At 41.6% G+C, this 19,161-nt stretch overlaps 1 protein-coding gene across 7 annotated transcripts in view; it reads left to right on the forward strand.

Moving 5' to 3' along the window:
* Positions 1-1,889: 1,889 nt before the first annotated feature.
* FAM120C (family with sequence similarity 120 member C) overlaps positions 1,890-19,161 on the forward strand; it is a 92,019-nt gene continuing 74,747 nt past the window's right edge. For all 7 annotated transcript variants that reach the window (XM_081125238.1, XM_081125237.1, XM_081125236.1 and 4 more), the window contains exon 1: positions 1,890-2,671. In XM_081125238.1, coding sequence (XP_080981364.1) covers positions 1,961-2,671 — 711 coding nt within the window. In that variant the 5' untranslated portion in view covers positions 1,890-1,960. The remainder of the gene's footprint in view (positions 2,672-19,161) is intronic.

Consider the following 19,161-nt stretch of genomic DNA (forward strand, 5'->3'; position numbering starts at 1 on the left):
GTAGGCCCTAAAAGCCAGTCAGAAGACAGCTACTACATCAGAATCAACTGAGGAACATGCTGAAAATATATATTTTTTGAAATATTGATTCTGGCCCTGGCCAGTCTTGCTCAGTGGTTAGAGCATTGGCCTGTGCACTGAAGGGTCTTGGGCTCGATTCTTCATCAAGGACTTATACCTGGGTTGCAGGTTTGATCCCCGCTCTGGTTGGAGCATGTGTGGGAGACAACTGATTGATGTATCTCTCACATCGATGTTTCCCTCTCTTTCCCTCCCTCCCTCCCACTCCTCTCTCTAGAAATCAATGGAAAAAAGTATCCTCGGATGAGGATTGACTATATATATATTGATTCTGTACATCTGGAATTTGAGTCCTTGTGGTTATTTTGCTAGACTTTCCTGACAGACTGATTTAAAATAAGGTGTAAAAACAGAGGTCCTAACTACAGGACACTGTAACTCAGTGAATACCAGAAAGGTACAACTTATAGTTTAATTTGTGTTGGTGTTTATCTCCCTGGCCAAAGAGATCCTGAGGACAAGAGATATTCATTTTCACTTTTTCTCTGCATTGCCTTGGGCAAAAAATAATGTAAGTTTCACTATTCATTAATTGGGGCCAACAACTCTTCTTCAAAAAATTGCAGTAGCCTGGCTGGGCGTGGCTCAGCGGTTGAGCGTCGACCTAGGATCCAGGAGATCAGGGTTCAATTCCCAGTCAGGGCACATGCCTGGGTTGCGGGCTCGATCAGTGACTCTCATCATTGATGTTTCTATCTCTCTCTCTCTCCCTCTCCTTTCCTCTCTCTGAAATCAATAAAGATATATTTTTTAAAAACAAACAAACAAAAAAAACCCCAAAAATTGCAGTAGCTAAAAGTTAAGTGGATTGCTACAGAAATGGTGGTAGTTATTATTTTTATGTTCCACAAGTGTCCTTTCTTCTCATGCACTAAAAGCTACACATATTAGTCCTGGGCAATGTCTTTAGTGGTTAGAGAGTCAGCCCTTGCACGGAAGGGTCGAGATTTCGATTCCCCTCAGGAGTAGGTACCTGGGTGGCAGGTTTGATCCCCTGCCTTGGGAGGATAACCAATCGAAGTGACATGTTTCTCTGCCCCTCTCCACCTTTTCTCTTCCCCTCCCTCCCTCCCTTCCACTCTCTCTAGAAAATCAATGGACAAAATACCCTCAGGTGAGGATTAACAAAAAGAAAAAAAAAAGCTACACATACTATTTTCCCCCCTGAAATGAAAATTCCACCTCCTGGAGAATTTTGGCATACTTTAGCTGAATTCAATTAATCCACCCCACTTCCTTTCCCATGATGCATCACTCCTTCCCCCTCTTCCCTGGGAAAGGCAGTAAATAGCATGAAGCAACTCGGTGATATGTCAGGAGTTGACGTGCAAATCCTAAACACATATCATCGCGCCCCGCCGCTGGTGACCCTGTGACAGCAAGGGCTGACAGGGGTGGTAATCTTGTTCCTCCTCTGTACACCGAGGCCATAGAGAACACTACAACTCCCAGGATGCATCTCTGCCCCGCCCCGCCCCACTCCACTCCTTCTGCCAGAAAGTGTGTAAGGTACATACTAGGCAACATGGCTTCCGGAGGTGGAAGGAAGAGGCATCACCACTTTTGAAGAGATGAAGAGCAGTCGGAGAGGAAAATAAAAAAGTGACTAGAGCCCGTCATCGCTTTTATCCTCCCAATCTTTCCTAAATCCGGTTGGCCTCATCCCTTCTCTCCACCCAAATCCAATCGGCGGTCTCCCCACCCCGCCCTCACTCCCTCACTCCCTCGCTCCCTCGCTCCCTCACCCCTCCCCTCGGGAATCCTTTTCCCACCCCCATCGCCCCCCGCGGAGTGCGCAGGCGCCCGCCCCCAGCTTCGCGCCCAGATCGCCGCCTAGCCTGCTCGCGCAGCCGCCGTCTCGTCTGCCCGCCGACGAAGCATGGGCGTCCAGGGCTTCCAAGAGTTTCTGGAGAAGCGCTGTCCCGGGGCCGTGGTGCCCGTGGACCTTCTCAAACTCGCGCGCACGGTCTCGCGCCAGCAGCAGCAGTTCCAGCATTGCCAGCTGCCACCTGCAGTAGCCCTAGCGCCCGGGGCTCCACGCGTCGCCAGGGGATCCGCTCCTCTGCAGCCGCCGCTCCCGCCCGCTGGCTTGGGTGCCTACTCTGGGGGCGCGGGGCCGACGCGGCACCATCACCCAGCTCACCACTTCCACCACCACGGCCAGGGGCATCCCGGCCTGCACCCGCCGCCGCCACCGCCGCCGCCGCCGCCGCCCCCTCCCCCTCCGCTCCCAGGGGCCCGGGTGCTGGTAGACGCTGGCTCCGCGCTGCAACGGCTCTATGGCGGCTACCAGACGGATTGGGTGTGTGGCGGCCAGTGGAACGCCATGCTGGGCTACTTGTCAGCGCTATGCCAAGCTTGTGCCTATCCCGGCGGTGACGGCTTGGAGCTGGTGGTCATGTTCCCCGGGGGCCTGGGCAAGGACCGGCTGGCTGAGTGGGGCCGTAGGTGCCAGACTGAGCGGCAGACAGCGCAACTGATCGTGGGACACGTGGGCAACAAGGGCACCCCTCCTCCACGGGCCTGGTTCCTGCCACCAGCCTGCCTGAGCCACTGCGTGAGGCTGGCACTCATCCGCTTCCGGGTCAAGGTGAGGGAAGGGCCCTATCTTAATATGCCCCACACCTGTTCCTTCCTAACTAAACATCTAACCACCCACCCACTTACCTGCCTCCCATCTACCCCCTTACCGTCCATCTAGCCTGTTTGCCTAACTACCATCTATTTTGTTATCCATCTACCCACCCATTCAAACCACCCCCCTATCCAGTCCATCACCTACTTAACCACATCTCCATCCATGTCATCCGAGTAATTCCCTTTACCTTCTGCTTATCCAATTGGCCTGTCCCTAGGTGTTAGAAGAATTTCTTTTGCAGCCTCATCTTTTCCTGCTGTCTTCTGCCTAAAGCTGAAATGCCCTTTTCCAATTTTTTTCCAGTTAGCACCTCTCTTCTGTATGTCTCTTTCCAACCTTGAAGCAAATCAGTTAAACAGATGTTATATAAACACCTTTCTTCTACAATACTTTTCCCCCCGTTTTGACCTAAGTGCTTTTTTTTTACCCATATGTCCATTCAACCTTTTTTTCATTTCCGCATGCTTCTACCTCCTCCTTCCTTAGCCTAAACACACAAACAAAAAACGCCACTGATTCAGTTACGGTTCAAAAAGTATTAACTCACTGAGAGTGAGAGGTTTTAAAAACATGTGAGACATGGTCCTACCCTTGGAAAATCAAATATGTACACATGAAATATTTATTTAATGGTATAAGTATGTATGTGATTGTGCTTTATAGTACACATTTTAAGTACAGTACCTGTTTTGTGTGTGTGTGTGTGTGTGTTGGAGGGGATATCTGTGTGCTAAAATGGTCAAGGGGAGGTTTCTTTGAAGAAGCTGGGTCTTCAAGGATGGGTTGGATTCTAATTGGTTACCGGTTTGGGAGGAGGCTGCTTTAAGTGGGAGACAGAAAATGAACAGAAGCAAAAAGGAATATCAAGCGTGTGAGGCCCCATGGGCAGTTAAGTCTAATCTCCTCATGTAGTTAGTCACTGCATATGGGGCCTGGGGAAGAGCTTGGCAGCATCCCCAGTTCTTGGCACTACTGCTGTTGCTCTGTTGCTTTCCCATGCTCTTAGGTTTCAAGTTCCTACGTGTGGGGAATAGCAAGGCTTGAGAAGTAAATGAGATGGGCAGGAAGAAGAAAAAGAAAAGTAGTGCACGGTTGAGTAGGACAAAACCTCAAACCCATTCACCAACCAAGGCTCTTGGAGATGTGCTCACAGTCAAAAGGCAGGACAGGAAATTGTGGGAATCATAAACTAAAGAAATGGTGCTGCAGGGAGTCATGAAAAAAAAAATCGCAGCTGAAAGACTGAAAGACCTGCATAGAGAAGCTTGCAGTGGTCATAGAGCTTGTGGCTAGAGTTCAGTCATACTAGACTTGTGCCCAGCATCAAATCTGTGCCCAGGCTGGGTAAATTATAGCTGCTTTTAATAATGAAAAATCCAATCATGAGCTAAGTCAAATGTACAAAGTAGAAAAAAATATAACACTCATTTTGCTTGCCTTCCTGACTGAACACTTTTCAGTAGATTCATCATTCATGGCCATTCTTTCCACTTTGTTTCCACCACTACCATTCAAGCTTTTTTTTTTTCTTTAAACAAAAAATTTTTTAAATTTATGTTGGAGAGACAGGAAAGGGGGGAGAGAGAAAACATCGATGTGAGAGAGAACTATCGATCAGTTGCCTCCCGAATGCGCCCAACTGGGGAATCAAACCCTCAACCTGGCTTTGTGCCCTGACAGGGAATTGAGCCGGCTACCTTTCAGTGCACTGGACAACACTCCAACGAACTGAGCCACACAGGCTAGGGCCCACCCAAACTTTAAAGACTTCTTACCTCATTGTCATTATTAACCGGGTTGCTGGAAGCAGTGGCTAACATTGATGGAACACTTATTATGACCCAGGTGCTAATGTATGTGCTTTAACAAAAAAGATTTATCTCATTTGATCCTCACAATAACCTGTGAAACAGTCTTAATTCCTTTTCCAAAAGAGGAAACTGAGGCACAGGAAGTTTAGAAACTTGCCTAGAGTCACCGAGCAATAAATGACAGAGCTGGGATTCTGGGATTCATGCCCAGGCAGTCTGGCTCCAAAGCTCATGCTCTTAACAACGGTGCTTGCTCTCTAAGAGGAATCTTTCTAAAGTGCCAACGTGATTAGGTCATTCCCATACTCATCTAAAATCTTCCCTGGCTCCTGGGTAAAGACAGGTCTGGGTCATTCATTTATATAGGGTGTCCCCCCAAAATGTGTACACACCTTGAATAATTATAAAGGCAGTGTTTATTAAAATACATTTCATTTTCAAAATGTAATAGAGTCAGCTGTTAAAGTGTGTATACATTTTTTGGGACACCTGATATTATTCATTTATTGAGTGCTTGCTCTATAGGCTGGATACTGTGCTGGTTGCTGAGGATTCAGAGGTAAATAAGGGGACCCCTGCCCTCAAGGAGGTCAGTTCAGTAAAAGAGCCAGACTGAAAACAGTGGCACATACTGTGGGCCAATTGCAAAAGATGAAACATGTGGCCCTTTGGAGGAACATGGTTAATTCAGGGTGAGGGTGTTAAAAAGTGTGGAATGTGTCTCTTCATATAGTGGATTTAAGACTGGCTCCAAAATTGCATGTGTAAAGTATCTCTAGATATTACCAGTGAGTGAAGTTCTCCTGGTTCTGGTCAGTGATTTTTGTGGTGGTTGTTGTTACTATTATAGAGAACTTCCTGGTTAATAGCACAGACTTGAAAGGTATTGGTGAATAACTGATTGTGGTTTGCCTTTTCTTTTTATAATCCTTACCTGAGGATATTTTTTTCATTGCTTTTCAGAGAGAGTGGGAGGGGGAGAGAGAGAGAGAATCATCAATATGAGAGAGACACATCGATTGGTTGCCTCCTGCACGTGCCCTGACCAGGGTGGGTGATCGAGCCTGCAACCGAGGTATGTGCCCTTGGCCAGAATCGAACCCGGGACCCTTCAGTCCGAGGGCCGAGGCTGTAACCATTGAACCAAACTGGCTAGGGCTGTTTGTCTTTTCAAAGGGGTGTTCCACTATCAATAGATTTTCACTTGGATGATCTGCATGCCTATAATTTCTTTTTTTTAAATGTATTCTAGGATATCTATATATATACACACACACACATATATCTGTGTGTGTATATGTGCATTCAATTAAAATTTGCATTCAATATGATTTTGTATTAGTTTCAGGTGTACAACATAGTGACTGAAATGCTTCAAAACAAAACCCACTACTGTATTTCTCCTTCTCTTGGCTTTGTTCTTCAGACTAGGCCACAAGATGGGCCTTTATTCCAATCTCATTTTCATATGTGATAGAGAAAATAGAGGGAGAGAGATTAAATAAAAGATAAATTGCTAGGTTGTATGTTTAGCTTTAGACAAGGTAGGACTTCCCATGAAAAGATTCAGTGCATATATTGAGATGAATTTTGTTATTTGGTTGGTTTCATTTGTATGTTCTATAAACCTCTTTAAGTGGTAATCACCAGTAGCGGAAAAATTAAATAAACCCACAAATTGCTGGCCTCATCTCTTCCTAAGGGTTTCAGAAGCAGAGCAACCCAAAGCAGTTTTAGAATGTAATTTGGGAGATGATGTGGGGTGGTTAAGGGTATGAATACTTTGTTTTAATGGTTATTATATTCAGTAAACCCTTGATTTTACAGACCTCCATTTAACGGACTTTGGATAATTGCCAGTCCCTATGTCATATGTGAAAATTAACACCCTGTTAATTTTAAAATGCTTTAAACCAAGGTTTGCTTATAATGAAATTAACAGGTTATTTTGTGTTATTAATTCACTGTTATTTTAAACAAATTTTAGTGAATAGGCCATATGTTAGAAAAAACATATGGCCTATTCACTAAATTAATTTTGCCAACATAAGTAAATATTGCATATCTACAACTATAGTCTACATATTTAAACCCAAGAGTCACTGCTCATAAACAGTTCAGCAAATGATTAGCATGTGATCACACTGCATCCTGCGGGGTAAGACTTTCTGTAGCAGTTTTAGCATGCTGGCCAGTGTTCCCATGTGCGATAAGCCATGCCCCAGCCATGTTCATTTGTTTACTCGCATTGACTGGTGAATGTACTCATTTATTAGACCTATTCAGTAGAAATTTAAAATTACAGTAATACTTATAGAAAACTTTTCTGTGAAATTAAACTTTTCATACATGCCTAATTTTAATTATACAAACATGTCTACATAAGTAAAAACAGGTTAACTAATTTATTAATTTTTTAACATTACATATTTGGAAAACCTGCTTTATTATATAACAGCCTTTTGGCTTCAGGCACCCCCTCACCCAAATTAGTCCGTTATATCGAGGTTTTACTTCCGTTATATCAAGGTTTTACTGTATTAGAAAAAAAGATAATTACATCAAACCCACTGTTTCGCAGCTATACCTTTTTAAAATTGATTTGAGAGAGAGAGGGAGAGAAAGAAACATCGCTGTGAGAGAGTAACATCGAAGGTTGCCTCCTGCATGCACCCCAACCAGGAATTGAACCCACCACCTTTTGGTGTATGGGACGATGCTCTAGCCAACTGAGCCACACCGGCCAGGGCTCACAGGTATACTTCTTTCTGCCAGGCTGGCATGGGTCAGTGGTTAAGCATCAACCTATGATCCAGGAGATCACAGTTCAGCTCCTGGTCAGGGCACATGCCTGGGTTGTGGCCTTGATCCCCAGTAGGGGGCTTGTAGGAGGCAGCCGATCAGTGACTCTCTCATCACTGATGTTTCTATCTCTCTCTCTCCCTCTCCCTCTCCCTTCCTCTCTCTGAAATCAATAAAGACAAATTTTAAAAAAGAAAGAAAGAAGCATGAGTTGATTTAAAGAAATTATTAAGGTGCAATACTGTGGAACCTCGGTTCTAGAACTTAATTTGTTCCAGAAGGCTGTACAAAAACCAAATCATTTTTTCACATTATATACAGTACATGTCTAATGTACTGTTTAATCTATAAATAAACACTTTAAATACAAAAAGGACATGAAATGTAAATATTTAATAAAAAGGCAATGAACTGTACGGTAAAAAATGAAAATTTAATAATAATAAGCAGCAGCAAAACCAAAAATCATGAAAATATTCATAGCAGAATTTCCTGAGATGTTAACAATGTGAGGTTTAGCAGTTAACTCATACTCATGCATTCTCCTTTGTCTCCTGAGAGAACTGTGACTTGATCATACAGGTATCAGCATGAAAGGTTTGTTGGGTTTCTCAAACATCTCCCATTTAGAACAATTCTGTTCTCTACTAAGTTGTGACCAAGTTCACAGAAAAAAATGTCTAGGTTGTTGTCAAACCAAACTTTGGTTTTCTGCCTGACAACCCTTTCCTGCCGATACCTCAGCAGACAGAAAGCATCTGTCAGGCAACAAACAAAGAAGAGAATGCTTTTGTTGCTGGGGAAGCCAATGGTTAGCACAATTTTAAAACATAAAGAGGTCACCAAGAATGCTAATGTTGCTAAGGGTGTGAAAGAAGCAGTGATCACAGGCAATTGAAGAGGTAGAAAAACTTGTCGATTTAGATAAACGAAAAACAGCCAGTGACAGCTATTTCGGAGTCAGTGATAAATGAACTAGTAAAGATGCTGCATGCTGACCTGAAAGACACCCCTGGAACGAGTGCTGAAAGTGATTCATTTAAGGCTAGTAGGGGGTGGTTCGATAAATTTAAGTGTTTATTTATAGATTAAACAATACATTAGACATTAACCATATGTAAGAAAAGTTAAAACGGAATTATTTGGGGGTCTGGAATGGATTAATTCAGTTCACATTCTAATGGGAAAAAATGTTTCGGTTTTCGAACAAATTGCTTCTCGAACAGCCTTGTGGAATGAATTAAGTTTGAGAACTGAGGTCCCACTGTATTACTACTTGAGCACCAAGTTGTATATAAAGTGCTTTTTAAATATCTTGCTTAATCCTCACAAGCTTGCAAGAATGCATGGTATTCTTCCCATTTAACAGTTGAATAACTGAGGTGCATAGAGGTGAAATTATTTTTCTTTGGTTTGGATACTAGGAAGTGGTGGATAAAAAATCCTTATTCTGGGTCTGTATCTCTCAGAGTCTCTTTCCACAATCCTACCACACTATTTCCTTTGTTTTGTACATTCTTTTTTTTTTTTTTTAATATATCTTTATTGATTTCAGAGAGAGAGAGGGAGATGGAGATAGAAGCATCAATGATGAGAGAGTCACTGATCGGCTGCCTCCTGCAGGCCCCAACCGGGGATTGAGCCTGCAACCTGGACATGTGCCCTGACCGGGAACTGAACCACCATCCCCTGGATCCTAGGTTGATGCTCACCTGCTGAGCCACACCTGGCCGGGCTGTTTTGTACATTCTTATGTAAAATTGTGAACTTTTATTATCCAGATAATATGCATAGATACATGAAGAAAAACACTAATTAAGTTTATTGAGCACTTAATTTGTGCCAGCATTGCTAAAGGTACGGTATTGCCAGTACAAGGCAAATATGTAAGCTAAGTGGCAAGTGAGGGAATCATATAGTGATGTTATAATAATTCAAAATAATCTCTTTTCTGCATTTTCAGTCTCTCCAGCTCTGGTTTCTTTCACTTACAGCATACACAAATAACCTTTAAAAAACCAAAAACTTCCCATTTACTTTGTAATTCTCTTAAGCCATTACCCTTATCCCTGTACTTCCCTTTTAATCATTATTGAAAAAAGTAGACTATTAATTTCCATTCCCTAACCTATTGCCACTTGATACCTGATGTTGCCATTTTGAAGCTGCCAAATCCATGTCCATTGTTACCCTTTCTTGGTCCTCTGTGAGATCGTTGACACCATTGAACCATCCTTTCCTTAAATATCCTTCCTCGGATACCATCGTGCTGCTCACTTCTGATTCTCCTTACAAGTCTCTAGTTCTTTCTCCTTCCCTAAGTTACTCCTTCTCCTTTGCCTTCTTCCTTAAGCATTGGTGCCTTGAGAGCACTAATTCTTCTATTTATTTCTTTAGCAATCTCATTCATTATTATGACTTTAAATATTGTCTATTCTGATGACGCCTAGAGCTCTTTCTCTACTCCCAGCCTTTCTCATGAACTTACGGCACAACTTAGGTCACTCAAACTAAAAACTATCCAAGATAGAACTCAATATTTTCCCCTCAAACTTATTCTACTTTCTGTATTCTCTTTTTAATCCTCACCCGAGGGTATGTTTTTATTGATTTTAGAGAATAAGAGAGGGAGGAGTGAGAGAGAGAAAGGGAGAAACATCGGTGTGAGAGACTAACATCAACTGGCTTCCTCCCATATGCACCCTGACCAGAAATCGAACCAGCAGCCTCTTGGTGCATGGGGCGATGCTCCAGCTGAGCCACCCGGCCAGGGCTGTGTTCTCTTTTTCTATGAATGTTGTCTCATCCATTTCAAGCCAGGAACTGTGGAGTTCTTGATTCTTCACTCTCTTGTCTCTTGCCATATCTACTTGGTCACCAAATCCTGTCACTTCTGCCCCAAAAATGTCTCCTGAGTCTAGCCACTTCTGCCCATATTGCTTTAGTGCATGCCGTCATCAGCAAAACAAAAAGGCAGCCAACCAAATGGAAGAAGATATTTGCAAATGATACATCCATCCAACAAGGGGCTAATATTCAAAATATATAAAGAACTTATACAGCTCAACAACAACAACAAAAACACAATGAGATTTAAAAAATGGGCAGAGGACCTGAATAGATAACTTTCCAAGGAAGATGTGCAGACACATGAAAGATGTTCAATATCACTAGTTAATAGAAAAATGCAAATCAAAACCAGAATGAGCCCAGGTCGGTGGCTCTGTTGCTTGGAATGTCGTCTCGTACACCAAAAAGATTGTAGGTTTGATTCCCAGTCAGCACACATACCCAGGTTGCAGACTTGATCCCGTGTTGGGGCGCGAATAGGAGGTGGCCGATCGATATTTCTTCCCCCACCCCCCAATCCTCTCTCAAAATCAATAAACATATCCTCGGGTGAGGATTTAAAAAAACAATGAGATACTGCCTCAAAACCTTTAGAATGGCTGTTATCAAGAAAGAAATATTGCAGAGGATGCGGAGGAAAGGGAACCCTCGCACACTGCTGGTGGGAATGTAAGTTGATGCAGTCACTGTGGAAAACAGTATGGAGGTTTCTCAAAAAATTTAGAACTACCATATGACCCAGCAAATTCACTTCTGGATATTTACCCACCATCATTTCTTATCTGAACCATGAAAATAGCCTCAACTTGTTCCTTTACCACTCTCTGGACTGTAGTCTATCTTCCATATTACTGTCATAGATGTGATTCTGAAAACCAAAGCTTTGTTTTGTGCCTGAAGATACCCACTGGCTGCTTTTCGCCTACCCTACCAAGTCCAGACTTCTCAGCATGGCAGACAATGCCTTTCACTGCGTGATCCCAAACTCTTATCAGGCTTGCTTCGTGCTTGCTTTCGCTCACACCTGTTCCAGCATTGGAAAGTTCCAACCATTCTGAACTTTTTTAGTTTCCCAGACACACCATGTCTTCGCACACAGTGCTTTTCTTATGTTACTCTCAACTTTGCATAGAAATTCCTACATATTCTTAAAAGTTATCACTATGAAATCTTTCCCAGCCAAGGTGAATGTCATCTTCCCTTGTGCTACCAGAATGCTTTTTACCTCTCATATTTCTCTCTCTCACACTCTTTTCATATCACATTATAATTCTCTTTACCCCCATGCTCTGTATAGTACATCCCTAGAACTTAGTTATCTCACAAATGGGAGTTTGTATGTAGTTCTCTTAATTGAGTTCCAAGACTGCAGGGATTTGCTCAGTAATGGTTGGAGGGAGGGGAGGAGGGGGACAGAGAGACTGTAGAGGGCTTGTTATTATTTTTTAATCCTCACCCGAGGATATTTTTTCCATTGCTTTTCAGAGAGAGTGGAAGGGAGGGAGAGAGAAACATTGATGTGAGAGAGACACATTGATTGGTTGCCTCCTGCACGTGCCCAACCGGGGCCAGGGATCAAGCCTGCAACGGAGGTATGTGCCCTTGGTCAGAATTGAACCTGGGACCCTTCAGTGTGTGGGCTGATGCTCTAATCATTGAGCCAAACCGGCTAGGGCTATAGAGAGCTTTAAAAGTCAGATAAGGAAGAATTTAGAACCAGTGTTTTATAATGTTATATGTTAATTCCATGTAAATCAACTCAGACTCCAAACAGAATTGCCAGACTCTGTTAAGTAAAAGTAAATTTTGTAGCTGCTTAGTAATGCACTTATAGACTAACTTCCCCCGTGGTGGTAGCAATAATAGCTACCACATGGGCTGGTACCTTACATAGATTCATATCATTTAATCCTCACAACCACCCTCAGGATGCGTATTAATCTCCATTATAGCTAAAATAAAACAGGCTCAGCATAGTCAGTGGCCGAAGGGTGCACTGCTACAGCGTGACTGAGCCAAGATATGAACCTAAATGTATTTGACATCAAAATCCTTCATCTTTAGCATATCTCAAAACAGTACAGTTGCATTTTAATAACTTTTTCCAGAATACTTATATGTAGTTTGTGTAGCATAATAGTTAAGAGCACAGACCTCAGAGCCGGACTGCCTGGGTGTAAATCATTGTTCTTCTGCCTATTAATTATATAAGCTTGGGCAAGTTAACCTCTCAGTTTCCTCGCCTGGAAGATGATGATAGTAATAATACCTATATCGCAGACTTTGTTGTGAGTGTTAAATGTTTTAATATAAACAAAGTGCTTAGAACATTATATAGCACATAGTAAATGCCATATAAATGCCAGCTACCATGACTTTGACCAAAATATCTTATGTTCCAAGTAGGTTGGACATTGATCATTTTACTCGCATGCTTTAAGCTTAGCATAGCCTGGTATGCAGGGTTTTTCATGATCTGCTTACTGTTCTCTGGCCTCATTTAACCCCATTTTTCTTAACCAGGACAATGAATATTTTTCAGTGCCGTTAACTTTTTTTGAGCACCTACTCCATGCCAAACCCTGTGCTAAGTACTAAGAACAATGGAATTCATTCATTCAACAAATATTTATGGATTTCTACTGTGTGCCAGGCACAGTTCAAGACTGTGAGGATAAAGGAGTGAACAAAACAGATTTCTGACCTCATGAAATTTATTTTCTATTGGGGAGGACAGACAAGATAAAAAGAAAATCTACAGTATTTTAGGTGATAATAGTAAGAGAAAAATGAAGTAGGGAAGTGAGATAAGGGAGTGCTGAGGTCAGGAGGGTACTCTTTCCCTCTTCCTTATCTGACCTTTAAAGCCCAGGAGCCCAGTAGTAGGGAGGCAAATAAGAAAATGCTAACAGTACGAGTCCCAAGGATTATTTCTCTGGCCCTTGTCATAGGCCCAAGGACATAGTCAGGGGAAGTGGCAGAACTAGGATTTGCATATCAGACACCAAAACCCTTGCCCTTTCATCTATACCACAAAGGATATTACAAGGATGGCAAACTTGCAGCGCATAGGCCCACACATTTTTTAAAAAAGAAATTCATTGATTTACATTGATCAGTAGTGTTTATCAGAATCTGACATGTAGTTGAATAAGTTTTCATTTCCCTCTGTCATTTAACTTGCATTATATGAACATGTTTCTGTTTTAACAAATATGTTTGTTGCCAACATTTAAAAAATTGTGAAATGTTACCAAAAAAGTCTGATTTTTCCAACCACTCTTTTTTTTTTTAATATATATTTATTGATTTCAGAGAGAGGAAAGGAGAGGGAGAGAGAGAGATAGAGAGAGAAACATCAATGATGACGGAGTCATTGATCGGCTGACTCCTGCATGCCCCCGACTGGGGATCGAGCCCACAACCCGGGCATGGGCCCTGACCGGGAATCGAACTCTGATCACCTGGATCCTAGGTCCATGCTCAGCCACTGAGCCATGCCCTGCCAGGCTCCAACCACTCTTGAAATATCAGATCCTCTGACAATACAGTCTCTACCTCTCCATGGTGTCTCCCTGACGCACTGACCAAGTGCCACTTGCCATTCGTGATAACCGTCTTCTACAGTGGCTCCCAGTGATTTCTGCCTTCTGGTATTCACACTCTTGCGTAATTTCCGTCCCCCCCCCTCCCCCCCCCCGTGTGTGGGCTGGACTTAGTGACTTGCTTCTAATGAGTAGATTACAACAAAAGCGATGAGATGTCACTTCCAAGATTAGGTTATAAAGAAACTGCAATTTCCATCTTGTTTGCTTGCACTCGCACTCTCTCTCTCTCCCTCTCTCCCTCTCTCCCTCTCCCCGTCTCTCCTCTCTCCCTCTCTTCTCTCTCCCTCTCTCCCTCTCTCTCCCTCTTTCTCCCTCTTTCCCTCTCTTCTTCTCTCCCTGGATCTTCTTGCTTGATCACTCTGATGAAACAAGATGCTGTGTTGTGAGCTACACTATGGAGAGGCCCACATTATAAGGTACTGAACGCAGCCTCCAACCTCCATCCAGTGAGGAACTGAGGCCCTTAGTCCAACAAACCATAAGAAACTGAATCCTGCCAACAGCCATGTGAGTGAGCTTGGAAGTGGATCCTTCCCCAGTCAAGCCTTGAGATGATGCAGCCCCAGCTGACACCTTGATTGCAGCTTGTGAGAGCCTGAGCCAGAGGACCCAGTTAAGCCACACCCACAGATACTATGAGATAATAAATGTTTTTTTAAACCACTAAGTTTTGGGGTAATTTGTTACACAGAAATAGATAAGGAAAACAGCATTGATTGTTGTGCTTGTACTTTTTATAGCAGTTTTGATGAACATGAAATATTTTTTGTACACTTATCTATGAAAAGTGGGGAAAAAGTTATACAAGAAAGTCATATATTTAAAGGAAAACTGGAGAGAGCCTATTTCTTGTTGGAAGTGATGAGCATTCCTCTATACCTAAATAAAACATGTCTATTGAAAGGCTACAATTTAAGACACCATTTTAAAATAAACCATTATAAGAAATACAGCTAGTATACAAAAGCAATGAGTGCTACCCTGGCTGGTGTGGCTTGATGGTTAGAGCATTGGCCTGCACACCAAAGGGTCTTGGGTTCAATTCCCGGTAAAGGACAGGAACCTGGGTTGCACATTTGATCCCCAGCCCCAGTAGGGGTACTTGCGGAAGGCAACCAATCATTGTGTCTCTCCCATTGATGTGTGCTCTCTCTCCCTCTCTCTCTCTCTCTCTCTCTCTGTGTCTCTCTGTCTCTCTCCCCCCCCCCCACTCCCTCCCTCTCCTGCCTCCCTTCCACTCTCTCTAAAAATCAGTGGGAAAAATATCCTCGGGTGAGGATTAAAAACAACAAAAAAATGAGGAGTGCTGAAACAAAAAGAACTTTAAAAAGCACTTGAAATTTCAATGGGCTGTGTTTTTGAATACAGATAGAATTATAGGTAGAATAAGTGATACTGACATGAAATACAGTTATGTAGTAAGTGAAACATTGCTGAGCCTTGAAAGCCTTTTGTAGGTAGTAGTTTGAGAAGAGTGTCTGTTGAGTACAGTAGAAATTATGTCGTAAACAAGCACTTGCAAGGGTAGGAAATACTGTTGCTCCAAATGTTAAAGATTGTTGACCGAACATTTTTGGGACAAATTGGGTCAAGAAGTTATTTGTGAGGTTTTAGGTTGCAGCTAGTTACAACAGATATAAACACTACCCATACACTTAGCTATGTGCCTAGCCAGCCAGTAATTCTCAAAATATTATCCCTGATCAACAGCACTGTACCACCTGGAAACTTGTTAGAAATGCAAATTCTCAGGCCCTACCCCAGACCTACTGAGTCAGAATCTGAAGATGGGGCTTGTCAATCTTTTTTAACAAGCTGTCCAGCTGATTATGATAGACGCTAAAGTTTGAGAACCCCTGCACCTAAATATAATTCCTGTGCTAAGAATTTTGATGGAGACTAACTCTTGGACTTGCACCCTGTGACAGGTACATCCAGAAATAACTGGATTTTGTGTGTGGAGAAAAGTCTTGACATTTTTAGTATAAATTGGTCAAAACTAGTGAATATGACTACATGTGCACTTCTGTAAAAGGATTACTGTTGGACTTAGGGAGCTTCCATTTGAAGCAGAGACATTTTACAAGGACTTCAACTTAAAAATGTACCACTCCTTAGGACTCAGTTTTTGTGCAAAAATGTTCAGAGTGAAACATGTCAGGAACTAGTAATTAACATTGTGGTTTGCACCATACATAGTTGAATACTTTGCTTGGTGAATTACTAGATTCATGTTATGGAAATCTGCCCTATTATATGGAGATTGATTGGCTTAGTTGAGGCATGCATGGTACTGAAGATAACTGTAAAAATGACTTTCTTGGCATCCAAAGGGCACTCAGCACACCAGCAATGATTGGAATAAAATATTTGACCTGTTTAGTTCACATTTCAACTCATCTAGACACTTTGAATTAAAGCAGGTTTGTTCGGAAATACCTTCACAAATGTGTGCTTGTATTTGCTCATTCCTAGCAAAATTATGCCTTTAGGAAACTCATTTGCCAGGAGATAAACTGGCTGACTTTCCTTTGCTGAAATTGGTTTCCAAGAAATGAAAGTGAAGCCTGAATTACATTCCCAAAATTATGGAGCTGTCTATTGAATTCCAGAAAAGGCTCTCTGACGTTATATTTTATGAAAAAGAACCAATATTGTTCAGTTAGCCTTTCTCAGTGTTCATGGTGTGAAAGAAGAGCTACAATGGAGATACTGAATTACTGTCATGTGGTACTGGAAATGGAGCATTGTGTTATTGAAGTACCAGAATTCTACAAATATCTTGAGAGTAGTTACCCTAATTATAAAAAACACTGCAAAATGTCTATCTGTGTTTGGAAATGCCTACATTAATAAGTAACTGCTTTCCATTATGAAATAGGATAAAATTAATCATTCCCAGTAAAAGGATTCAATGCTAAGTCCTTCACATTGTAACACAAAAATATAAGATCTAACATTGACCTCTTGATCCATAAGAAGGACATCAGACTTTCTGTTCCAAGTCAAGGATAATAAGTCACACACAGAAATGTAATGATTAAATTTTTCTATTTTTTTGACTTGTGTTTTCAGTTTTGAACTTAAATATAAACGTCAAGATTTTGCATGTTTATGTTAACGCCCAAAGTATCGTTTAGTTAAAAAACAACAACAACGTTACTGGCAGTTGATTTTTCTTAACTCAACCCCCTTCATTCATTTGTTGGCTTCCCAGCCCCTGGAAGCATTTGCAGCCCCTGGTCCAAGGATTCCTAGAAATTTCTTGCTTTCATTTCCTCTGCAGTTCCTGTCTTCCTTTTCAATGTAATCCAAAAGCTCCCTTGGACCTTTGTATGCTTCTTATTCCTAAGGATACCTTTCATCAGGCCTTCTGAGTTTTCAATCCTGAAGATTTTCTTTGGGCAGAACAAGTATCTGGTATCTACTTATCTCAAATTATTTCTGAAGAACCTGCAGACAGTAGTATGTACCACAGACTTCATCTCTGGAGAATAAACAGGCTATGACTTATTTTGTAACTACTTTCTCAGAGCCTGGGTATCAGGTATTTTATATAAGTGATTTCTAAGTCTTATAATCAGGTAGGAATTAGTAAAATCTCCATTTTATAGATGAACAAGCTAAGTGACTTGCACGACCACTTGAATTTGAGCATAGGTTCACTGGATGTGAAAGTTCCTGCTGTTATCACTGATTACAAAAGTTATTCTCAAAGTATAGTTTCTAGACCATAGATGAGCCACAACATTAAAAAATAAAAGTTTTTCCTTTTGTTCTCACACATGACAGGCAGTTTCACCTACAGAAATGGGCTGGCTCTGGTATCCTAAGAGTAATTATAGGTACAGTAAACCCTCAATTTTATGGACCTCTATTTAACAAACTTCGGATTTAATGGACAAAATTTCTGGTTCATATGTCATATATGAAAATGAACACCCTGTTAATTTTAAAATGCTTTTAACCAAGAGTTGCTTATAATTAAATTAACAGGTTATTTTTTTGTTATTAATTCACTGTTTTTGTGTTTTTTAAAACATACCTTTATTGATTTCAGAGAGAGGAAGGGGGAGAGAGAGAGACAGAAACATCAATGATGAGTCATTGATCGGCTGCAGCCTGCATGCAACCCAGGCATGTGTCCTGACCGGGAATCAAACCCCGATCTCCTGGATCCTAGGTCGACGCTCAACCGCTGAGCCAAGCCCAGCTGGGCCCTATTGATTTTTTAAATAATTTTTATTTTTCAGCTGCAGTTGATGTACAATATTATATTAGTTTCAGGTACACAACCCAGTGATTAAACATTTACATAACTTACAAAATGATCATCCCAATAAATCTAGTACATCATCTGACACCGTAAATAGTTGTTATAATATTATTGACTCTATTCCCTATGCTGTGCTTTATATCCTCATGACTATTCTGTAACTACCAATTTGTACTTCTTAATCCCTTCATCTTTTTTACCCATCCCTCCAGTTCCCCCTCCCACCTGGCAACCATCAAAATATTCTCTGTATCTGTGAGTCTTTTTCTGTCTTCCTTCTTTCTTTCTTTCTTTCTTTCTTTCTTTCTTTCTTTCTTTTTCTTTCTTTCTTTCTTTCTTTCTTTCTTTCTTTCTTTCTTTCTTTCTTTCTTTCTTTCTTTCTTTCTTTCTCTTTCTTTCTTTCTTTCTCTCTCTCTCTCTCTCTCTCTCTCTCTCTCTTTCTTTCTTTCTTCCTTTCTCTCTCTCTCTCTCTCTCTCTCTCTCTCTCTCTCTCCCTCTCTCCCTCCCTCCCCTTCTCTCCTTCTCTCCTTCCTTCCTTCCTTCCTTCCTTCCTTCCTTCCTTCCTTCCTTCCTTCCTTCCTTCCTTCTTTCTTTCTTTCTTTCTTTCTTTTTCTTTCCCCTCTCTCTCTCTCTCTCTCCTCTCTCCTCTCTCTCTCTCTTTCTAAATATATATTGATTTCAGAGAGAGGAAGGCAGAGGGAGAGAGAGAGAGAAACATCAACGATGAGAGAGTCATCATTGATCGGCTGCCTTCTGCATGCCCTGGACTTAACTTAATTATTTTGTTTTGTAGATTCCACATATGAGTGAAATCCTATGGCATTTGTCTTTCTGTCTGACTTATTTCACTCAGCATAATACCCTCTAGTTCCATCCATGTTGTTGCAGATGGCAAGATTTCATTTTTTTTTATGGCTGAGTTATATTTCATGGTATATATACACCACCTACCTCTTCTTTATTCATTCATCCATTGATGAACACTTAGATTGCTTCCATATCTTATTATAAAGAATGCAATGACTATATGGCTGCATATGTCTTTTTCTTTTTGCTGTTCTTCCTGAACTTTTATTAAAGTTGTACAACAGTATA

This window comes from Miniopterus schreibersii (assembly GCF_964146895.1).
Source record: "Miniopterus schreibersii genome assembly, chromosome: X".
NCBI classification, from domain to species: domain Eukaryota; kingdom Metazoa; phylum Chordata; class Mammalia; order Chiroptera; family Miniopteridae; genus Miniopterus; species Miniopterus schreibersii.